Genomic DNA, 25,178 nt, shown 5'->3' with positions numbered 1-25,178 from the left:
TCAGGCGCGAGGCGCTGCCCGGCAGGAGCGGCACGCGCGGGCAAAAGGGCGGGAAGGCAGAAGGCGGGAAGCTGCCTCCTCACAGGCCAAAGGCCGGCCTGAGGCACCCCGGCAGGGCGCCGCACGGCCCCGTGTGCCTCCCGCCGCTCGTTCTGAACGTTGGAGAGGGAGTCACAAGTACTCGCCCCTTGTTTTACACGGACACAAAAAAACACCTGGGGTTTGAGTTTCACTGTCACTGATTTGCAGACATACATAAATAAAAATCAGGGGAATCGTTTTGCTGTTCGTAAGAAATTGCATAACCAAACGGGAAAGGCTTTGAGGGAGGAAGATAAGGTTTCAGCTACGGGGAGAAAAAAAAAATACAGAAAACGGTTGGCAAAGGCTAAACATGCATCAATTGTTCACACAATTTTCAAATTAAAGGTCTAAAAGAGATACATCTTAAAGTAAAACTTCAGTTTTATTTAAGTTTTATTAGAAACATTGCACAAAGAGGCGGTCTTTCAGAAGCACTTTCAACCTCTTATCTCTGGAACGTTAGTTTGTGTGGCTTTATGCTGTTAAGGACTTTGGCAGAACCAAGCAGAGCACTGCTGCTGAGAGAAGTGCAAACAGCACTTGGAAAGCATACTATAACAGTGGTCTTGCAGATAGAAAGGTAAGTCAAGGTTAGCCAGGCAAGTCATTTTTTCCTAGGGTTACAGTAATAGGAAGAGCAGAAAAAGCATGTCTCTTGATTTGGATTTCTTCCATCACAGTTTTCAGTCCTCTCCACCACACAGGTTCAGCAGTGCCCTCTGGTAATCACCTTTTGTGTCTTGCTGTAAAGCAAAAAAAAAAAAAAAAAAAAAAAAAAAAAATATAAAAAAATATATATGTATTAAGAAACAATTGCAAAATATGAAGGCATACACATTATATTCTAAACATGTGGGACTGACTGTTTTGCAGCTGAAGCCTTGCCAGCCTGGAGTAGACTGTCAAAATTGGGTTTTACTTATATGTGAATTGAAATTACTTATTTTTGCAAAACATATGCAAGGTCAATACAGGAAATTTTGGTACAAAAAGGAGTAACACAACAAAGGAAAGCTGAATGACTTGATTCTGTTTCTTTTCACTAATCACCACAAAAATTATACGTTAAATTCACAATTTTGAAAACTTCCTTATAGTTTCAAATTGACATCTTTAGGAAAAGATTTGGGCTTAAGGTTTTGATTGCAACTACATCTGAACAAAGAAGAACGTATCTTTCTGATGGAAGGGTGGATATAGGAACAGTTTTTAAACAGATACACAAGCTCTTTACCTATACCCCAAATTAAATAAAACCTATCACTTAATATTTCCTCTGCCCAATCACACAAAGGGACAAAAAATCTGGCTAAAAAGCCTACTCCTTGGGCACTGGAATGAAAGATAACAACAATTCAGATGATTTGTGTTATCCCAGAGCAATTTTTTTTTCTTTTAGTCTGAAATAGAGATGGGTGAACAGAATTTTATTTTATAATACATCAACTCATTGGACAAAACCCACACGTAACAGTCAATTGGCTGCCAGGAACTGTACCAGCAGTAGACTTGAAAGTTTAAGGTGGGTTTTTCTATTGGGCATTGATAATTGGTAATGACCTACTATTCTCACTGCAGCCTCTAAAAGACTTCCCATGAATTCTAATGGTAGAATTAGCCCAAAGAAGAGCACTATGAACGTCCACACAATTAATATAAACAGAAAGCTGAAAACTTACCTGGATGAAATAATAGAGGGATTTTCCATATTTCCTCTTGAATTCACTCTTAATTTTCAGCATGTCAACCTCACAGCGTGAGACCATAATCCTGATCAGGACCTTGTCACGGGTTCCCTTGCCCTACAAGCACATTCACATTTAGAACTTTAAGAGCTGAAACGCATGAAAGGATGATGTAACTGATAGAAAAACAACGAACTACAGGCAACTGAGATGCATCAATAAAAGATCCAATGAATTACACCTCCTAACTAAAGTCATTATTGTGATCCAGGAATTTGAGCATGAACGTACCCTTCTCATCAGCAGTGTTTGACCAACTTCTAGACACCAATCTAGCTACCTACACTGCAATCCGCAGTTCCGGTTTACCAGGAGGTCTTCTTCCTAGTATTGTCTAACGGCTGTCACGAGGTGTTTCTCTTTCATCCCTTTTCTCAAGAAAATGTTTTGAGGCAAATTTAGTCATCTGTTTTGGCATTTCAGTGAACAAATTTTCTGCTATCAGTGCTTGTTTACCTGCGAAAACAGTCAACTAATCTAATGGAGATCATTATTACATGACCCTCCCCTGTACTTCCCTACACCAGATGCGCATAGCTATTAAAGAATGCTTTTGAACAATATTAAGTCTTGGTTCATTCATCCACATGCCAGTTACACATCATATGAATAAAACTATCTAACAAATAAAAATTTGATGAAACAATGGCTAGAAGATAATTAGTAGTAAGAATGAACAGTCTTCCCTACCTTCATGGAATCATACAGCCTGTCCGCAAAATACAGCTGCTTGTTCTGAATGCATTGGACTGAAGAGAGAAAGATGATGAATAGGTACACATCCTGCCCATTCATGGAAGAACAGAACACAGAATCTTGGAGTGTTTTTAAAGACGTGCTAAGTAGTCAAAATAAGGCTTCCGCCGATAGTTTCTCCAAAAGGGGACATGGAGTCATCATTTTTAGCTGAGGTTGCTTACAAGTTGTTTGGCTAAGCTTGTGATTGAAGCACAAATGCTTATAATGTGAGAAATATTTCCCTCCATCATTAGTATCATCTCTGAATGCTAGCCTTCCTCCACACACAATTTCATTCTTAAGTCTTTCACTCTGATAAACAACTTCTTTCCAAACATGTTCATTGTATGCTAATCCATGCAAAGTATCCCTTCCAAGGTTATCCTGTCTTTGTTTTGCATTTTCCTTAAACAATTTGTTTCTCCCTCAGTTTGAAATGAATTCTCTTCTTAAAAAATGTCCTGTGAAACCTGGCAATATCCTAGTCATTTTCATCGCATACCACAATAGCAGCCACCCAGTATCCTCCACATCCTGTCTTCCCTTACACACACACACAGCTCAATCTCCAGCCTATGTCCATGTTGAGTACTTCATGTGCCCAGCTAGAATTCCAATCTTTTGTGTTTGGGGGAAATAAACATTAACTTCTCTGTGATACTGAGGCTTAAACTAACAACAGATCACAAAACGTGCCTTTTCATTTTCATTTGGCAATCAAGATACATATTTTGCAGAGGGCAAAAATCTGCTACTTCTCAATACTTGTAATGTCCTAAAATATGCAAATGGACCCAATAGTGCCAGTCCTTCTAGTTTCTTTCTCCTCCAGAGATACAGAAGAAGCTGGGCCCTATTCTCATCCCAGTATGCTGCAAGTGCACTGAAAAAGATACTATCTAAAGGTAGACTCTACTTCAGAGTAACTCACCAAGATTAAGGAAGGCATTCTCCAGATCTCCCTTAACCTCCTTCTTGATGCTCTCCAACATATCATATGGACTGTAGCTCTTGTACCTCTCAAACACTATTACAAGAAAGAAAGCAGATGAAATAAAAGTCAAACCAAGAGTTGGTAAAAGTAACCACCCAAACCAAAAATGCAGACAAAGCAATGCAGAGACATGATTTAAAAAATATCTGTCCAAGTCCCTCTGAGAACTCTCTCTTAAGTACAGCCAGTTTGCCAGCTGATAATAAAGTTCCCATGCTATCATCTTTTTGTTTTCCTTGAATACCTCCACAATCATCCAGAATACCATCTTCGTCCTGTCACTAGTATTTTTAGAAACAACAGTGATTTAGCTCCTGAAAATAATATTCAAATGGCTTTCCCATGTGCTTACAGAAGCTGCTTGATGGCCTTCAATGTCAAATTTAAATGTGTGATATAGCTAACCTACCCTGGAACAGAATGAAAAGTTAAAGGACCTCTTCAAGGTCTCACGCAATCCTACTTTCTAGATTTGTAATGTGTTCGTTCTCAATGTACATGGCATACCACTGGGCAATTGTTGCAAAAATAAATTGTAAAAAATTGTAAAAAAAAATGTAAAAAAGAGCTCTACATACATTCAAATTGTGAGATTAAAACATCCACAGATACTTTAAAAAATTGTAACAACATGTATGAGTAAGATTTCCTTGTTTTATTACTTTTCACACTCATCTCAATGACCTTTGGGACAAAATAGTTACCACTTTGCTCTAACTTTCTCTTATAGGGAAAAAAGTCCGTCTTTTGAACAGTACCTTTCTGCAGGTGTGGAACACTCCTTTCAGTCATAATGTTAATCCATTTGGGCACATCAGTTCCCTTCCTCTTCACACCAGCATCATAGAGTTCCTGGGTTTAGAAAGAAAAGCAAAATCATGAGTTACACAAAAAACATCTCAAATATATACAATAACTGGAAAAACAGCACTACTGGAACTGTGTCAGTGGGAGAAATACAAAAGGACACATGGCTGGGCAGACCACTAAGGACAAAATATATAGATCTAACCCAAAACCAAGACTAAAACTGTAAGTAGAGGTAAATAGAAAGCAATTACTCTGTATTTAGCTCTGTTTACGTCAGCAGAACTACTTCTGATAACTTACAGGTGTAATCAACAAGCATTACACAGCCACTAAGTTCAATAATCCCTCTCTCTGAATCTTTTGCAGTTTTTTGATTGCCAGTCTTTTCAAGATGTTCCCTTTTGTTAAAAGATCTCATTTTCTATGTGCCTAAAAGAAATACCAGAGAGTTTCTGTACAGGTAAGTAGCCCGTGAAAATTGTTATCAAGATTGCAAGTCACAAATACCTTGATAGCATGCAAACGTTGCTAAGCAAGACAATCTGAAATATACACACCTGTCTTCATAAATGTTTCTAGTTCTCACATAAATTGTACTCTGAGTATCTCCGTAGGTTTGACCAACTTGAGACATTTCATGGTTCTTACCAGCACTTACCCTAGCATCTTGGTCAATCAGTTCATAGTCGATCACAGAAGTATCTTCACATCTTTTGCCCTTCAAATGAGGATAGCAGGATTTAGAAGACGTTTAATAGATTGCGAGCAATTTACTATATGCGTATTTTCTTTTCTCTTTTGTTTTATTAATCAGTGTTTGCTAAATGAGTAAACTTATGCTTCATCTTATGAATAAACTTATGCTTTGCTTATGAAGCTGCTATGAGCACTGTGTTCCTGTCAAAATACACTGTCCTTCAACATTTGAATTATTTTTATTTATTTTCAAAAGACTGAAAATACAAGGAAATTTAAAATTGAATCAGAAATCCTATTGTTTTACTGGCAATCATCAGTCAACTACCAATGGGCAGGCACATTAGGAAAAGCAGAAGGACATGAAAAGACCCACCTTGGCCAGGGCAACCATCAGCTTGCGGAAGTCACCAGATGTGTCTGATATAATGTCCTTTTCCAGTTCTGTCTTGTACACTAGAAAACAAAAAATTCTTTTTCAATTAAAGGTATCCTACAAATACCCCGTTACAAGAACAGTACCTGATGACTGTATTTTATGCACAGCAACAAACAGCTACCATCTAAATCATATATGGAAAGCAAGGAAAATGCATGCTTCCATACAAAAGAAAAACCACTGTTATCAGCTAGTTTCTGGAGTTCCCATGTCAACAAAGCCTACCTTCTGATGTGGAAAGATAACAGGAGAGCCTGAGGATATTAAAAGGAAGGGAATTTTGCTTTAAGCTGAATATACTACTATACCGATCTTAGTTATCAATGACTGCTTGTTTGCCAGCCATAGCATTTAGACCTTCACCACTCACGGATTTACGATTAGACAACTACGATTACAAGTTTAATGCAGAAGACAAAAGCTGTTATGACAGAACAAAGGAATGTTGCATATGATTCCAGTATGGTGTCTCAACACCTTTGTGGTTTTCCAAGTGATCATACTCTATTGCTACAAGATCACATTCTCTCTCCTGTTGTACAGCAAGTTCATCTACAGTAGCAACATTCTCTTCACTGTTACATAGTTTTTTCAATATATGTCATTAAGACTACATTGTTTTTGCTTGTCCTTTTTGATTCTACCAATGTCTTAGTGGAATTGCTTGACAACAGTTAGGCATTAGCACAGAGCAATTTTCTCCATTTCAATCTATTTCTGGTGAAGCTCAGTTCTGAAGCTCAGGGAAACAAACAGGTACTGGACAGCTGCACTACAAATTGCAATGAACACAAACAGAATGGCCAATGTGAAAATATTATGAATATTAAAGGAAAGGATTTTTTTAAGATGGACCTTAGGTCACTGTCGCATCTCCTTACAATCAACTATGAATTATACCTTAAATCAGATAAAATGCTTTAGAAAAGTTGAAAAAGAGAATATATACTTTTATGAAGTTTTACTTCATGTCTTTTCTGGCAGATCTACCAAAAAACTTTTAAGTATGCTTTAGGAGATTTCAAATTCACCTATTTATAGCATAACTGATCCTAGAATCCATAAATCTCTCATCGTTGACTCTATCACTATGCACAGAATGTATGTAGCTTACAAAAGAACATTTAGACATAACTTAGATGAGTAGTGAATGTTCTCCAACTTGTTTGCTACCAAGCAACAGATGAAACTATATACACACGCTAATATCCAACATGCCAATTTAAAATTTCTTATACCCAAACACCAGAGAATCAAAGTAGACACAGTATAAGAAATTCAATGAAATCAATACAAAGGGGATATTATCCAAGTAGCTTCATGTACAAACATAATGCATTGAAACTTTCAAAATGAACTTACTTTCTCTGTAGACTCTATTAATTTCACTAAGCTCCTGATTTGTCCGTGAGCAGATGATTTCAATGAGAGTGTCTTCATCAGTTCCCAGACCCTGGAACACATATGTAGTTCAGTTAGTTGCTAGAAATAAACAGACATGCTTGAACAGTTTCAAAATATTTTACAGATATTTCATTATCCTCTCTCCTTTCTTCCACTCTTAACAATTTCACAACCATTCAAGGATATTTTTGGTAACTGTATAGATGTTTCTAATTGGCCAGAAAAACCCCAGAGGGAACATTTCTATTTGCCAAATATTAGTTTTCTCTAATAGCTTTGAGATCTTGTTGCAAGTATTATCTCTGGGCAATGTGCATTTCTCACAAGTGTCTGTAACACTCAGCGACCTCACCACCACCACCACAACTGCTGGAAGTTACCTTATTGCAGCCTATGTGTGGTTCTTTGTATTGAGAGCACAGGATGAAACTCTGATTCTTAGCATGCAAATGGGCAGCAACCAATTTGTTCTTCCCTACCTTCCTCCAGACACCTCTCCCACTATGAAAGCAAAGTTAAGAAAATAATCAAATCGATCTTAAGCTCAAGCAAACTCAGAACAGTAGACTGAGTGCTTGGGAAATGGGAATATCTGACTTAATAAGAGAATATAATACTCTGTACCTATAGCTACTCTAAGGTAATGGTTTGGTATTCAGGTGGTAAATGCAGCAGAAATGCTGGAAGTATATGGTCATCCTAACCATAATGTGGCATATGTTACACACACACATTAGCTTTACAGCAAAATCTGGATAGCCTGGACTTAAACCAGAAGAGGGCAGCATCTGATTGCTCAAAGAATGGATTTGGCCCCCCCATTAAAAGGTTACCATACCAGTACCGGCATTTTTTTTTTCTACTTGCTTTTCATAGTCCAGACAAATCAGTAAATTGTCTCTGTCTTGTTCTGAGTTTCAGCATATAAATTGTAATACTTGTGGTTTTTTTATGTATTAAAAAAAAAACCTCATGAAGAATATTTGGAATTTATGGGATGATTACAAATACAAGCTCCAAACTTTAGTTTGCTTAGAAAGGCAAAAGCACTGGCATGAGCACCTCTCAAAGTCTTGCTTCAGTGGCTGGCAGAGCAGATGTTTCTCAGCTAGTGACCTATTCCATGCTTACATGTGACTGTAGGGGACTGAGTTCAGTGAGTTACTGCTGCTCCAAGAATGCTTTGATGGCCCTTCCTCCTCCTCATGTTCTACATAGATGTGGGCCTGGTACACAATGTTCTTTCAAAATCAGTGAAATGACCCAGTAACTGCAAACTACTTTTTCAGCCTATAAATGCATGCAGAGGATTTAATAGCTCCAGCTAGCAGCTGCTCTCTTATCTTTTTTTTTTTTTGTACTAGGAACCTGTACATTGTTTTAAAGAACGGTCATGAGAGCAACAACTAGTCATAGCAACCTATCAGTTACACCTGACCTGATTCAATTTTTTTTCCTAAAAAGAGGATTTAATTAACACTAAAAATCACATGAAAAAAATCACAGAACTTCTTTAATTTCCTACTGAGATTTTGGATGCCTTGCAGATGGATGCTTAAACTGTAGTACTAAACTAAAATAGTTAAATAAAAAAATGGACTTACTTGAAAACTGCCCTTGAATACAAAGGCCATATTCATTCCTGACATAGTGACATCAGACTAACAGACTGAAATTACAAATCTCATTTACCTTCATGGCAGCTTTCAGTTCAGATGCATCATACTGTGATGGTGTCTTCAGCAAGCCCAAGATCACTGCCTCTAAATGACCTGACAGAGCAGACTTGAGTGCTGCTGAAAGTTCCTGTAAAGAAAAAGGAGACAGGATGGAAGGACAAAATTAAAGCTCACTTCTCGTCTCCAGTGAATTTAGCCTGTAGTGTTTTAAATCTCCAAGCCTGCAACAGTGTTTCTTTAACAATAGACAAGGAAACAGAACATAAAGAGCTTTTGTTTTGTGAAAGCCTAAAAATGAAGTTAGGGCAAATCGAAATTTTCTCATCCTTTGAATATAAGAAGAAATTCACTGGTGGCTGGCAAAGTGCTGGGAAGCATTATGCAAAGACATCCAAGTGACTCTGAACAACTCAGCTCCGGTCTTGAAGCACAGACACTTTGTTAGATCTAATAAGCACTGACAGATCTGAGCACGACTCCCTACAGCCAGGGTTTCTCCATCATATGTTCACAGTTTTCCCTGTAGCACCATATTATTTGTGTTTTTCTTATTATCACAACCCTATATTAGCTGACACATTGGAAAACTGACTGCGGTTATTCCACTGTAAAGGCCCAGTTCCCAAACAGCTGGTTGAAGAGAAAAAGAATGATCCTTAAGGGCAGAAAAATTATCCTGATCTTCAAGAGAACTACCAGAATTGTGTATCCAAAGTCTATTGTTAATCACCAGTCAATCCTAGAGGAAGAAACACGTATATTCACTTCACAGGATGCATGCAGGTCTGCATTAAAGTCAGTGACATTTCCTCTTTTATGGAGTTCAGACGTAACTTGAATAATGTTAGGATCAGCTTAATTGCAGCGTAGTTCCAAAGTTCAAATCCCTGGAATCAAGTCTGGAGTCCACACAGGTCAATACCTTCCCTAAGCTGAAGGTAAGTACATAGCACTCAGAGGAGAGTTGTTGCTTTTCAATTGCTGGTTTCTACACTAACAATTTGTGAGATTGAGGGGCAGGGGAGAAAAGAAGAAAGATAAGGTAGCCTCAGCAAAACTGAAAATAAGTTTGTACCAGAGAGATAAACAGCCAAGGCATTTATTTCCAAAGTCACCAATTTAATCCAGGATGCTAATATATGCTAATACTTTATGCACTTAACTGCATGGATTGACCACAACATTGAGTCTTGGACATCTAGCTGCTTTAGTCCAACAAATATTTTAGTATGCAAACAATTAGTGTACAAGATTTCACTATTTATTTGTGTGAAAACAGGTTCTTCAGACATCAACTGAAACAGAAAATAACCACATACCTCTAAATTGAATTTTAACAATGACATGAATTACAATTAAACAAGTAAAGTTTTTGCAATCTTTGCACTTTCGTGTGAAGGCTGAAGGAAATACAAATCAATAGAACGTAAGTTACCAAACTAACTGCAACAAAACACCCTAAACTGAACCAAGAACATGCCCATATGTCTTTTTGTACATTTTATCCTCTCTTACCATTCAATTGTTTATTTCACTGGGTGGTTTCTAATGCAGATTTCCGTTATTTCTATAGCTGTTTATCCTTTGGCACTTGTTATACTTGATAAATTCAGTTTGCTTTTGGGTTGCAGCAAGGAAAAAAGGTAAGAGAAGAGATAAAATACTTACATGAAAGAAGTTGCATATTTTCTTGACTGTGCATTTTTGTGGTCATGCAAAACATTTAACAGAGCTTAGGGTGATACACTTGTCTACTAGGGTCCAGCTTATATGGAAGATTTTCCCACTGCCCACAGGAAGTGACTGCCAAGGTGCAGACGTGCACACATGCATGTGTTCAACCTATGTGTGTTTCCGCACATATGTGCCTATATCAGCCATGCATAACAGCTGGTGAATTTACAAAACTAAACTTCAAATTTACATGTGTTTTTGGATGAGCATTCTGGCCTGGAGGACTACCATTTGGGGTCTGGCAAACCTGAAAGAGATACATTCATCATAATTCCAACTCTACACAAGTTTCTTCTTTTACGTGAGCATAAAACTTAAATTATGATAAGCCTCTCAACTTCAAAAGTCAAGAGAACATCTCTTGCCTTCCAGACAGAAGGACTCATTATGCAGACTGCAGCTTATTATTTTACAGATTTCTCTCCATCAACAGATCAGTGCATACAATATTTCTGACAGGATAGTACCTAGTTCAGCTCATTACATCACTTTGTTTCACATCTGCAGCACTTGTAGCACAACTGATTGCAGTCTTTTCTCATTTAAACTACACCTGTGAACAGAAATTGAATGTTTTCTTTATGCTGAGTTGTCTTAACAATATATGTATCTTCCCTAAAACAATCGCTTTTCACCTTTTCCTTCCAATTGAGACACTTGCTGTCAATGGCTTTTCACTATTGTTGAACACATTTCAGCATGGAATCTTGATGGCTGGATGGCTGATGTGTTACCCGTCATGATTTCTGTAAGTGTTAGGAAATCACCATCTCCAACAGGTTTCAGTCTCAGTTGTACCTGTTTAACCTATTTGGAATACTACCAGTCCTAAACTGTAACACATGGGCACAATAAATGCATCTTCCACTGAAAAAATTAACCAAACAGTATTTATCTCCAGCTTATTCCAAGTTAACTGCGAGATGTACAAGGCCTGAAAATCTAATAACTATCCACAAAATTAATAATTGGTATTTCTGCAAGTTTTGCTACCTTTTTTGTTCTCCTCTGATAGGCAAAAGCAATATCCTGCCTCTGTTCATTGCTGCGGTTTGTCAGGATGTTGATGATGGTGACCTCATCCACACCTACAAAGACATAAGACAAAGAGTTAAGGAAACTCTTTTTACCCTTCCCTTTGAATTAGTATGTTCTCTGACACTCAAAACATAGCATATGCACTGTCCAGAGCAGAGTTCAGTCACTCTTATTATTTGGTATATGTAATGCCCTGGCATTGGAGACAGACCAGATTTTCAATGCAGTGCAGATCTTTGTGTGCACAGGTAAGTAAATACATCAACAAAGTCTAGTCCATGACCTGTTTTGCTGCTTCTGTTTTCTGCTTCACTTGTGTTCACTCAGTACTCTACAAAGCAAGTTGCTCAAGAACACAGGCTTTAAAACTGAAACAAATTTAAACTTATTAAAATCTACCCTGTCATTTGAGTTCAGTGTTTTCAATGAAGGCTTCTTAATAAAACAGTTATATTTTCTAATTCACCCTCTAGTCATTTAACTAACACTCCAAACATAAAAATGGGGAAAATAAAACAGTATACTCTGTGTTCTCCCAGCTGTAGTAGTTTGAATAGTAGTTTGTTGTAATTTTTTGTTTGTTTTTTCTACACTGGAAGGAACATTGTATGTTTTGTTTGTTTTTTGATCACAACTAGAAGATTTGCACTGAGCTTTAATTAACCTGGCTAGAGACTTGTGTGCTCAAAATCCCAACCTCTATTTCAGTAGTTGAACAATGCATCAATAAAGGTTTAGCTTTAAATGAATTTCAGTGAAGTTTTCCAAATCCATGTACCGACGTTCAACTACAAGCTTAGAAAAGGAAAAACTATTTCTAAGTATTGTACATCTAAGACTAATACAGTGCATGTTCTGCAACAGAAAGATGATGTGTGTATATATATATACATATATATTTTTTTAAATAGTGAATTGCATGGTAGGCTTTGAAGCAAATATGAGGTCCTAAACTAGACATCAGATCAAGCCCAGAGTGACTCAGGTCTCTACAACTTTGTACTACAAACATTACAAATAGCTTCTTTCACATTTGTGCACATATTAGCATAAGTGATGATTTTTTTGATAGAAACCAGAAAGTACAGAATGCATCAGCAGCTACTAGCAGATCCCAGATCCCTGCCAGAACCCATTTACATTTATATTCCTTAATACCAAAAGCAACCTCACAGCAGCTTGAGACAACTGCAATAGATATTATATAATAAATCATAGTGAATGTTGCAAAAAAATTTGTAGTTCCTAGTTAGAGAATCTGAAACGAGATGAGTCCGAAAGATTCAGCTTCCTGTCTCCCTCTTGCCCACATTTTTCATGTGGAAATACTGTACTTGATAGCCTCATGTCCTTGGCTCATATCGAGGCAGACCTACATCTGTGCTCTTATTCACATAAGCTTGGCCTGCAAATACCCAAAAGCCCTGGAAAGCATTATACGTCTTAGTTAGAAATTTTGGTCTGAAAACATGCTGACTACACACTTCAGTCATAATCTACAGCTAAAACACTTTAAAGTGTTTCCATTTTACAAAATAAAGCAAATTCTCCCAGTCCAGAAATGGCCACACACGCACACAGCTTTTCAGCCTTGACAGGGCTTAGGCATAGAACAATCTCTTAAGCGTTTTAATAAATTCTAAATTTAAACAATTCAAAACTGATAAATGACATTTGGAAGTTTTATGACAATTGTGATAGCTTAGAAGCCCACAAATGACTGCATCCAAATTTCTTATTCAAATGCTTTGTGGATGGAAATATGCGTTAACTCATTGCTCTGGCATTTTACAGACTGCACACTTGGGAATGGTACTGCCTGGACAGGATGCTGACTCACATCTGCTGAGGTGGGGTGGAGCATTTCAGCCGCTCAAACATTTTTCTCTGCTGTTCACTGAAGTCTCTGGAAGTTTCAGGATAGATTTCAGTGTATTTCTATCAATGGGTAACAAAGTTGCTCACATTTTTTTTTTTTTTTTTTTTTTTAAATAGGAAGGTTCCTTCCAGATGGAAATATACTAGATAAAAAAGTATACTTTCAACACCCCCATTCCCCAATAAAGGACAACTTTCCTCCTAAACAAGGTAATCTGTTGTGTTGGTAAGAACACCGTGTTACGGTTCAATCAGCAAAAAAAAAAAAAAAGAGGAAATGAGCACGTGTAAACTGTTAGATACAGATTTTTCTTTGTTAAAAGACATCATACCTGAATTTCCACAAGCCAAAACAACAGCACCAGCATTGTTCTGAACGAAAAAGAGGATATGAACAGTCTCCTAATTTTCTTGGAGGAGGTGAGAACAGAGCAAACAGTCTTATTTTGACAGAGCTGGCATACGTTCCTTCACTTAGTTGAAGTCTGTTCTCTTCAATTTCATTTTCAAATGCACAATGGACAGAACACCAGAAGCTATCAGCCCTAACAGCATTGAAGTACGACAGAGATCATCAACCTGTACCCATCAATTAAGTGGCATTGTAGCTGGCTCCAGTTATTAGTAGGAGACTTATGCAATTAGCCCTTGCAAGACCTTAAAACCATCATAGATCTGGTACCAACACAGTCCTATGACCATTCGACTGAGCCCGTGATCATGACTTGTCTTATTTTCCTTGGATAAAACCCTGATTCCATTAGAGTTAAAGGGAAAAACTCAGATAAAATAGGACTATAACTTGAGCTTTGGCTTTTTGCTTAGTAAGATTGCACCAAACCCAAACTATGTTGCAATATTTCTTTACTGATACTATTAATATTCTGAATATGCAACTGATACAGTTTGGTGGATTTTGGGCACAGTCCCCCCTCACCAGCATGCCAGCACATTTCCTCTATACTTTTACTTCAAAACAAGAAAAACTCTGCTACAAGGTATGGGCATGTTGAACACGCCACATAAAAAAGTGAATTAAATTTTACACAAGACCTATACTATGGTTTACACCTCATTACTATTTTAATGATTTCTGAACATAATTAATTTATATATATATATACACATACATATACACACACGTCATAAACACTTTCCTACAATAAAACCTGTGTTTGAATTACGCCAGTCAGGGAATCAAAAGGTATACCACAGACCTCAACAAAAGGCTGTGGTTTGAGTTGCAAGTATTGAACTATTCACAGACTAGCCTGACGATAAAATTATTTAAACTATTTGAGATGCATAAAGTCATAATTCTGGGGAGTAACTTGGAAACAAGAAAGAGACTTTAGCCGTCTTCTTTCCTACAAAGAATGAAAAAGAAATCTAGCATATGCTCTACTAGTGTTTCTTTTATTTAAGCTCATATACCTGAGCTAATCTATACAACACGAAGGGCATAATGGAGTGTTATACAGATATTAAATGGTTTCTTGTCCTATGCAGCAAAATAACACTTAAAAAGAAAATACTAAGGCACTAGATGAACTCTGCAGAAAACTTTAATACTATAAAAGTGAAAATGGCATAGCAATCACATTTACTACAAATGCAACAAGACAGAACTGTAACAATTCACAGGCATTATGCAAACTCTAGCTCAAACTGTTGCTAACTGCCAACAGTTTTTCTATACTCTAGAGCCATACCTGCACACCTCCCTTTCTAGGCTGTTGGATACACAGAACAACCCTCCACTAAACTCAACTCCAGTCAAAGCCCAGCAAAAGGCTGAGCAGTGTATTTGTGCAGCACAGTTTTTGCAGATAGCATCTAAGTCCCAATAAACACACCACAGTATTTCTCACAGATCCCGCAACAGATAAATAGATGGCTAACCTCTGAAGAATTAATCTGAAGAGTGTTGAATGAATGTTGGAGTACTGAGATATTACATGGAACAGAATAGTCAGACACTCTACCCCAGGGTTTTTGTCCTGAGGCAAATAGATCTGTTGTTTACCCATCAAGGTTAAGTTTTACCCACGTAACACACAACCATCAAAACAGAGATGACACTGATACAGGGAGTTTGCATTGCTGGGAAACAACTAGATAATTGAATGGTAACTTCTTAAAACTGGCTCTCCCCTATCACAAATGCTGTACATGCATATTGTTTATATAAGAATGCGTAAGATATATCCAAACAATTTTACCCAGAGATAACACTCTATACGATATAAATTCTGTAGTGTTGCTACAAAAGATAAAACTTGAAAGACTACTCCAAGGATTGTAAAATATGTATTTCATATACATATTAAATCTAAACAAAACTCTACATATGTGCAAAGCATCTTCTGCCAAGCACAATAACATTTACTTTTTTTTTTAAACTTTTCAAAAAAAACAGTCCATAAAATCATTTAAAATCAGAACTAAACCTACTTTAATGAGCATACAACAGATTTCTCCCGTTAAATTTAGAAATCTTGTGAAAGGGAGCCTCATGCTTGTTAGAGAGGGGTATTATTTTACGTTTTATAGCACGCCCAATATGCGCTTTGCTGGCACTGATGGAAGACTCAGCATTTCTTTCTGATGAGAAATTGTTTGGCTTTTAAATTTCTCCTTCTGAAGCATAGGCAAAAGACTTGGCAGTTCTAGCTAGGCCCAGGTGTTGCCTCTCAGGCCCCGAGAAAGTCTGGAAAACCTGGCACAGACCCTTTCTTTGTTTTAGAGCAGGACAAGGATCAAGGATCACCACCACAGGAATACCAATGTAGTATTACTCTGGAGTTGCAGCCCACACTCTCTGTACTCCTGCTCGTTTCAGTACACCAGGCTTTTCCATGGGGCTGCATCTCCTCTGCTGCATCATGGTCTCCCCACCAGTCAGTAGAAGTGGTGGATCCTGACACTGATAAAAGGACATGTAAGTCTGCCAGGGAGCCTGGTTCAGAGAACTAGTGGACTGACATATTGCCTCGCTCCCTGAATATTGCAACATCATTTAGAAACTAGACTCTATTGTTTCTAGGACATTGGCCCCTACAAGATACACAAGCATTTAGTTCAAAATCTAGAGAAAACGTTCAAACCATCCCTATTCAGCTGTTTGGAGAGCTGAAAGGAAGCAATGTCCAATCCAATAGAAATCTGTAATTCAGAGCTTGGTCCCAAATCATTGCCATGGAAGCTGACACTTCATTCTCAGTGGCAGAAAAGTAGTAGAATTTCAGATACTGGTAAGCCAAGAGAAAAGAACTGGGTGTTTTCAGCAATAACCCAAACAACTCTTGGATACAACCTTTTAAAATATGTTTTAAAACATACATTTACATATCTCAAAATCTAATTCTGTTAAGATTTCATCAGTGAGGTCTGAGAAATCCAAACCCTAAAACAGGTATCCAGATTATGGACATTAAAGTGTTAGAATGCTGGTTGTGTGATGTTGTACCTTTTGTTTCGTTGTGTTTTTTTTTTTTTAATATGTAAGTTGTATTTCTAAGTTACAAGCTGGACCAAACCCACTGCCCATGGTCCTCACCTTTGGTCTTGATGGCTGCTTCCAGGGCTGCAGCATCCCGGTCAGCATCAAAGTTTGAGTATGCTTTAACTGTGGCATATGCACTTGGAGGGAGAGAATGCTGGGGGGAGGGGAGGAATGGAAAAAAGAAAGAAAAAAAAGTTAATATAAGCTGTTCTCACTGCAGTTAATACAACACGTACCTCCTTTAGTTAGCTGTTATTTAGTCAAATGTTTAAATACAACATCTACCTTGGGCTATTTATGAAGACTGAGTTCTGCTAAGAGCCACCAAACTCTATTCTCCAGATGTAGCTTGTCCAGAAATCCATTCAGACATGTTTACTTTACCATACTATATGTACAAATAGATACTACTGTAGCAAAACTCTAACACATTCCAAATTTGCTAATCCTAGATTTTCTAAAATCTAGAGCTTTCTGGCTAGATTGGAAGGAAACTGACTACATAAAGGTAATTCAAAGAAATTTTAAGCAACTGTTGTGAAAATCTGAAGTATTTTAGATTTGAAGCCAACACGTTACTTGGGATTTCAAGCTACAATGAAAAAAATAAGTAGAGTGTGATAGAGCATGAAACTTGTTCTGACTTGCTGATTGTTAATCCTCTATCTCATGGACATTAAACATAACACCAAATATATCTTTTTGAACCTATACTTCCAGAAAGCACAAGTTACTTACTATCTCCTTGTCAAAGTCTGTGCCTGCAGATGCTTGGTTTAACCAGCACAAAGCCAACAAAACTAAACGACACTTCAAATTACCTCTGCTAAGAATGCACTTGTTTGCTGAGTATCTACAACTGGAACATTTTAGAAGTTACCAGATTTTATCAGCTGTTTATGATTGCCTTCTCCAGAGGACTGTAGCTTCAAACAGGAGGTCAAGAGAATAGCAGCTGAGCTCTACTCAGCTGCTTCAATGCAAGTAACATATCAACTCATATCACCTCCCATGGGCAGGTTAAACTCAACCACAGATTTTCATATAAATAGCCGAGAAATATGCATAAATCCCATTCTGGTGAGCCCAATTTAGAGAGCTAAAACTCTGGCAGAGATGCATAGTGACTAATATATGAAATGGCCATAGCTGTTCCCTAAAGTGAATGAGTGACTAAACTTTTTTGGTAGGGATCCCTGGAAACATTTGCTTCAGTCCCTAACTTGTAACAGAAATCAGGGTTCATAAACAGGACTAAGATATCTTAATATGCCTGGAAGATCTTTTTACAGACAAGTTGTTAAAAGGAGGACAAATTTTAACTAAGAAATTCTAATTTAAAAAAAAAAAACAAAAACAAAAAACACACAACAACAACAAAACTACATTTGATGCTGTCCTGTAGAGGTCATGCTGTCCTGAACAGATTCCTCTGGCTGTAGCCACTATACCTTCCTGAGAACATCTGTGTTACTCTGCAGAGATGGGAGTCCATAAACCACTGATAAACTGAACCATTCTTGCTGGTCTCTTCCCATCAGCTCAACCTAGCAGTCTGGCTGCAACTGACTGCTGTCTGGCCCACAGCCACACCACAAAGCACAGCCTTTCCTGTTAGCAGACTGAATTGCTAACAAAAACATTAAAGGGAGATGAGCAATGCAGTCTCAAAGAAATCAGTGTGCCTGAAAGATTCCTAAACTGATGCCCATTGGTACGCACATGCACAACTCAATGTGGCGCTCCTGTTTAACCACCACAGCTGGATAATCTGATGTAAGCCACCTGGTGAGTTGAGCACAGTTGTGTGCCTCTCCTTCCACCCAACTCTAAATAGTTTATGTGCCATTTGGACAGAGTATTTTACTGCAAGACCACATCATACACTGAGAAAACACATACATCGCATATTTGCAATGTGGGAGCCATCTGGGGGCCACTCAGAGCCATTTGGTGTCTCTCCACCCAGTGCATGTAACAAGTTGGATTCAGATCTCCAGGCACCATTCAAAGACCCAGAAAGTGCCATGCAGATATATATCCAGGAAAGACATAAAACTGCCAGCTACTCCACCAGTAAATGGACCGTCTCCAAAATCAGCATCCACAAAGATGTTTTACTCTCTGGGGCGATGTTTATTGACTCTTTGGTACTTCAGTGAAGTATGCAAAGGTCTTATCAGGATGATTATTCTGACTATGAAAAACAGCCATTCCAGACAATAAGGTCTCATATTACTCTGGTACCAGAGTACAGCTAGTGTATGTTTTCAGACAGAAGAGTTTTTCCAACTGACTTTGCATTTGGTTCAGTACAAAATTTTCCAGAATGTGGCAGTAAAAGTTCAGCCTACTGTGTAAATGCACCAGCAGTCTGGGTCAGACTAAAGCAGGGGAAGACTGTTTTTTCTCCACATACCTAGCCTATTTCAGACATCCTACAACTGGTTTACTTCCTCCAGGCTTGAGGAATTAAACCATACTGGGAAGAACAAAACAGCAATGAGAGGTAATACATCACTAACAGGAAAGCTCAAAAGGTTTCTCCCAAAAAATTTCTTCCAAAAATCATGAATCTTTCAGGACACCTACAGTTCGGTATTCTCTGCCTTAAAAACAAACAAACAAACAAACAAACAACAAAAAAAAAGTCATGTTTGAAAAATGAGTTGGCCTGACATCACCCTGGAAGTGATCTATACAGTCATGACTAAAATACAGGCTTCCGTTTTCCAGTGTAAAGAGGATATGATAAAGCATATCAGGAAGATCTCTGTCACAATCTTTCGATTTTCTCTTGTGGAGAGATGCAGAAATGGCAAGCATAGATTAACTCCACCTCAACTCCCTCTTTCCTTACAGGAAAGAGAAGGCAGTCTGAGTCCAAAGCAAGCAGGCCAGTTAGTAAAGGCAGTTTTTTGGTCTTGAAACAAATCAGTTGCTGGAACAACGATGCAGAACGCACAAGTCCCTTATTGCAGAAGATAGTGTTCAGCTGTAACTATTCTATATTACAAAAATTAAAAACTGTTCTGAGAAAAATGGATGGCTGAAATACTGTGTTTAACATGAGTTAATTTGCTGAATCATTGTTTAGGGGAATGGAACTGGGCAAATCATTTATGTGAACTAGCTACTCAATTCTGGCTTCCAACTTAGGACCTACAGAACAGGTTCCCTGGAATTTCTTCAGCTCTGTGGCAGGCAGGATTTCTGATGAAAATGCTGGCATGCGATGGTACTCAAATTTGACTTTTGAAATTACTCACCTAAGACTAGATTGTTTAAATATTATTCCAAAAGAAATTCCCCATTGAAATTAAAATGGACAAGAAATCTGAAGAGCTGACCACTTTCGCTATACAAAATCAGCTTTGTTACCTACAGTGCACTAACTAGTTACTTTCATCAGCTCTTTCACAGAGATCATACGGTCTAACTTATTTCACAAGTACCAAAAATCAGCAAAAAGTTTGCTTGTACCACACTCAGGTCTGCAGTTATTGGTCACAAAATTTAAATGTATAGTAAGATTATAAGCAACATGATGAAATGATGCATAGATGGGATTCACTTCCTCTTCAGTACCAATCACAGAACCACAAATTCATGGCACAATATCCTGACAGTACACTGGTAACCCTACCATCTAATGTTGCAATATAAGAAATTAAACAAAGAGTGTGATTTTCCAGCATTTTGATTAAACTGCACATGAACACTGCTCATGCTGCTGGCCAGTTGGACAAGCTGTCATTAGTCACCTCATACAACTGTCCTATGACTTACAGTAGCTTCGTGGCTGAAAACAGGCCACTACTGACCAGATTTTAGTCAAAATAAGTCTAAGTAGAAGAGATGTATGGAATCTTGTGAACCGTACAGCTCAGCAAAACTGCTGGAAGAGTTCTGTAAAAGAAAAAAGACACGGCATTTAAGTAAAACAAACTTTCCTGGTTTGAATAATAATACTTACATCTCCTTCAAGGCTAAGCTTGCTTAAAATTTCATGGACAGTAGACATCGTGAAAGAATGCTGGAGGGAGAGAAAAAAAAAGAACAAGCAGACTTAAGTATATTTACAGTTAGAGCAGCATGTCATACAGACCTGCACACTGCAGCACTGAGACTGACACAATCCAATGCCTCTATTAATCCCAAGCAAGAATGCTGATTTAAGAGTTCCCAAGCCACACTACTACAACTAATGCAACAGTGAAAGGTCTTCACTTTATTGTACAACAAAAATTTTTCTTTACTTCTTATAAAACAATTTCTGCTGCTTAGGAACTGGATAACCTCTACCTTAGAAAGAAGATGAACTGAACCTACAACTCAGTACAAGGAAAAATAAGGAGAAAGAGTATAGCCTGGTTCAGCTCAAATCCAAACATCAGCAACAGATAATAGCATTTAAATCAGATGCTAAATTCCTCAGGTGCTCAAAAAATACACTGAAACTATTTATATCCTTGCAGGCAAAATCATAATACTGTTTAATCTTTAATCCTGGACACAGGCCATAATGCCTCTAATATCATATGGTATCATAGTGACTTCCCAGTAATAAGAACCTCAGGACAAGGCTACAAATGCCCATTAGTAACATGATTGTCAGATACCAGGTAACAAAGACCATTCTAAAATGTTAGTTTGAATAATAGTCTATGAGGTAAGGTAATCAATATCATCGCTCCACTGCCAGAAACTGTACAACATCTTGCTAAGACATGTAAAGAAAAACAGAAAAAAAAACAGCCCTGAGACAGACACATTGCAAAAACAAACAACGATTTGATGTATGTATGTTACAACACTCTGCTTATTTTCAGCTCTGCTTTCTGGGCAGGGACGTTTGCCAGGGTTGTAGTGCTGTTTTACTGGAAGAGTCTCTCAACTAAGGAAGAAGTTTTTTTTGTTTTTTTTTTTTCCCCACAGATTATACACCAGAGGCAATATTTAAGTGGCTTGATGCAGTCCCAAAAAACAGCTTTCAAATTCTTTTGCTGAAAGGAAGGATATTGCCATTCACATTTCCTTCTAGTCACTCAGGTTGGCACCTGCAGCAAACATTAATTTGTCCATTGAAATCAAAGCTTGCTTCTCAGGAGCTCTACAGTCAAGCTGTAGAGACAACATTATCAAACAGGGAAAAGAACTGGCTTGACAAGAGGTAAGAGAGAAAGTTCAATTACACCTTAAGATCAGTGACGTTAAACTAACTGATAAGTGGACCTGGAATCAAAATTGCATTATTCTCAGTCTCACCGGGAGCTATTCCCTTCACTTCAATGCTGTCACCAGTTCCCAATCCACTGCCCAGGTAGTATACCCTCTGAGCCAACTCCTAGGTGTGCCCTTTCCAGAGGTTTTCAGAACTTGTTGTCATTGTCTGAAATCACTCATGACTCTTTATGATGTTGGGGCTTCCTCAGGCAAACATCCCAGACAAACCAAACTACCCTCCAGTCAATGATCAGATCTGGAATCGAGACCCCAGAATTTAGCAAGAAGTTAGAAATAGTTTCTAAATAGCAGAGATCTGTTTGAAACTGTAGAGCAAGTATTTATTCTTTGTTTCAACACCTAGAAATCCCCCCCCCCCCATTCTGTTAAAAGAGAAAAGCAGTGGAATCTTTACTTTTAGGAATAAAATGCAGAAACACAATTACATGGCTTTTATAGCAGAAATGTAGTAATTGCATGTTTCCTCATTTAAAATACAGCAAGAAAACCTTCCATCTTCAGAAGCAACCTTGGTATATGAGTAACAAATACAACTCTATTTCAAAGGAAATAAAGATTCCGGGGAGGAAAAAAAGGGCAGAGAATGAAAAGCACAGTCACACACCAACTTATTTGAGAATAAATCTTTTTCAAATCAAAAATTCAACCCAGCTTTTTAAAGATAGGCAGCAAAAGTTGTAATGAGCTATTGGCATTATTAATTACATATACTCTTTAAAGGTGGATGACATATTCCAGAGTTATGAAATTTTTCGTGTTTATTTCAATAAAATGAAGTGCCTAACAATGAGACCTTTGTACTCGGACAGTTTTACGACCCACAGATAAGCAATGGAAGTCCTGTAGTCTTCCTTGCTGCAAAGAACCAGAAAACACCAGTGAAAACCAAAGCAAAGCAACTGCAGTATAATCTTTCACAAAGCTTTTCGCAAGACTCCTATTTCTAAATCAATTAAAAACCACATTGAATCAGGCTTGCTGGAACAAAACACTTGAACAGCATCCAGGAACAGAACTAACACGCCCTCACATAGGGCTGGGGCTGGAAGGTTCGTGTCATCAGCACACAACAATGCTATAGCAACCGCCCGTCCGTCAGCAGCGTGTTGGCAACAGAAAAAATGGGAGTTTTTGCAAGAAACTTTGCAGAGAAAGATCTTTGCTCAGAACAAATGCATCTCTTGTCACACCCTGCTTTGCAAGGCCATCACATTTGAGAACAGACTCTAAGTGTTTTTCAGATGTAGATTTGAAAAGTTCTGGTTGGGTTTGAGCATGTAAATAGAAAATGCATGCACCAACTTGTTCTTCCTTATGCTAGAAAGGATCCATTTCTACCCTCCTAATGTAAACAGATACTTCAATAACTTCAGGCAAGTTTCTATAGCCAGTTTTACTCATAAATTTGCACTACATAACCCGAATCAAATTGTTATTCTACTAAAAGTGATGAACAACTATTCTGACCCCAATCTGCATTCACCACCAACAGTAATTAGTGGCATACAAACCTATTATTGTGTTGGGTCTAGTCTATACTCCGCATCCCCTCAGAAAAACCCCATACCTTGAATCCCAGAGGCAGCCCAGGTACCTTATGTTAGGGGAAAACTAAGCAAACATAAACCCACGCATGATCCATGGAAAAAAGTGCCAGGTATGCACAAACAAGTACATTGCTCAATAAGCAGAGTTAGCATTTTAAGAATTTAATCTACCCCTGTAGACAGAGACTGAGCAAAGGGTGTTCCCACACACATGAGCCAAGGAAGCGGCATCCCCGGAATGAGAGAATGGAAACTGCCTCACTAACAGCATATTTGTATCAGGTCTCCAAAGTAGGGCGAGGCCTGGCAACGGAGATGAGGGAGAGTGGGAAAGAGGAAGAGCTGCAGTGGCTGATGCATGTAATGAAAGCTGTTGGGTGCTTATTTCATTTACAGCGCATTTTGTGCTAACTGCCAGCACAAATCTGTCAGGCTCACTCTCTCTCCAAACCACACTGCAAGATTTAGCAGGACGTTTGAAGTCACTACTTGGAGAAAAAAATAGCTTTAAACAAAAGGCTCTTCAAAACTATTAAACCATGCAGCCACAAACCATTCCAGAACCCTTCTCTTCCACAGGCACTAATAACCAGGAGAGGTCCCATTCCAGGAGGACACTGAACATACAAGAATGAGGCTCTTTTTCTCTTTGAAGTCAACTTATTTCATCTCAAAGATTTTACAGAAAAAAACCTATCTCGGGGGAAAAAAATAATAAAAAGTATTAAAACAGTCACGCACAAGAACACGACTAGCTCCTGCCTAACTACCCTGTTCTCCAGTAGGAGAACAGGGAAGGAACAAAAAAAAAAAAAAACAACACTTTTCCTTTTTCCTTCCGTTAAAGCAGACAGCAGCGTTCCTATGCCCTGCCTCGCTCTGGCGCAGGGCGGAGGTGCCCCGCCGCCTCCCAGCCCCGAGCGGTTCTGCAAAGCGCCGGGAGCGCCACGCCCGGGCCGGGCCGCCAGGAGCCGCAGGGGGCCCGGGGCAGCCGCCCCTCTGCTCCCGCCCCCGCCGAGCCCCGCGGCCGGGCTGGGGGCGCTCCCGTGGCCGCCTTCGGCTCAGCCTCGGCACGGCGGGACGAGCGCGCTCTTCCCGGGGGAGAAAAGCGAGCCGAGGGTACGGCGGCGTTACCCGGGCTAAGCCCTGCCCTGCCTTCCCCAGGAGAAGCGGGTAACGGGGGTGCCCGGCGGTTCCTCTTTCCCGGGCGCTGCCGCCACGCCCGGTCCCGCTGCGGGGCACACCAAGCGCCCCGGGCAGCCGCGCCCCGGGAGCCGCCGCTCCGAGGGGAAGCTGAGAAACAGCAAGGGGCGGGCACGGCCAGAGGAAGACGAGGAGGAGAAGGGGAGAGCGGCGGCCGACCCCCGCCCCACTCCCTCGGTGGCAGCGGCTGCCCCGACCCCCGCTCGACCCCCCCGTCCCTGCCGCCTGCCCCCGCCCGGCTCCGCGCCGCTGCTGGGGGCCGGGGGCGCCCGGGGTGGGGGGGGGGCCTCACCTGGCCGGGGCGGGCAGGGCGGCTCTGGCGGCGGCTCTAGCGGCGGCTGGGGCCAGTGGCGGCCCGGGCGGGGTTTTGTAGGGCCGGGCGGGCCCTCCCCGCCCCGGAGCCCCCCCGGCGCGGCGCTGACTCACCCGGCCGCGCC

At 39.4% G+C, this 25,178-nt stretch overlaps 1 protein-coding gene across 2 annotated transcripts; it reads right to left on the bottom strand.

Annotated features, from left to right (window-relative positions):
* Window positions 1–447: 447 nt before the first annotated feature.
* On the bottom strand, window positions 448–25,178 carry ANXA2 (annexin A2). Of its 2 annotated transcripts, XM_067003934.1 has the most exons (14): window positions 25,034–25,178; window positions 20,721–20,780; window positions 16,799–16,898; window positions 11,317–11,411; window positions 10,514–10,570; window positions 8,603–8,716; window positions 6,869–6,959; window positions 5,444–5,523; window positions 5,030–5,089; window positions 4,320–4,413; window positions 3,499–3,594; window positions 2,520–2,578; window positions 1,764–1,886; window positions 448–827 (listed from the first exon to the last, which is right to left on the bottom strand). In XM_067003934.1, exons 2-14 carry the CDS (start codon window positions 20,766–20,768, stop codon window positions 768–770), a joined length of 1,077 nt encoding a protein of 358 aa, XP_066860035.1. In that variant the 5' UTR covers window positions 20,769–20,780; window positions 25,034–25,178; the 3' UTR covers window positions 448–767. The 2 variants fall into 2 exon arrangements, with proteins under 2 accessions (XP_066860035.1, XP_013032901.2); XM_013177447.3 differs by lacking the exons at window positions 10,514–10,570; window positions 25,034–25,178.

The sequence above is a fragment of the Anser cygnoides genome, chromosome 11 (genome assembly GCF_040182565.1).
Source record: "Anser cygnoides isolate HZ-2024a breed goose chromosome 11, Taihu_goose_T2T_genome, whole genome shotgun sequence".
Lineage (NCBI taxonomy): Eukaryota > Metazoa > Chordata > Aves > Anseriformes > Anatidae > Anser > Anser cygnoides.
This window is presented reverse-complemented; position numbering and strand designations above follow the sequence as displayed.

Coding starts and splice junctions, on each gene's coding strand:
- ANXA2 (XM_067003934.1), bottom strand. CDS start 20,768: ATGTCTACTGTCCATGAAATTTTAAGCAAGCTTAGCCTTGAAGGAGAT. Junction 10,571..11,316: donor ATCAGAGGAGAACAAAAAAG/GTAGCAAAACTT, acceptor TATCTCTTTCAG/GTTTGCCAGACCCCAAATGG. Junction 5,090..5,443: donor TGATGGTTGCCCTGGCCAAG/GTGGGTCTTTTC, acceptor CCTCATTTGAAG/GGCAAAAGATGTGAAGATAC.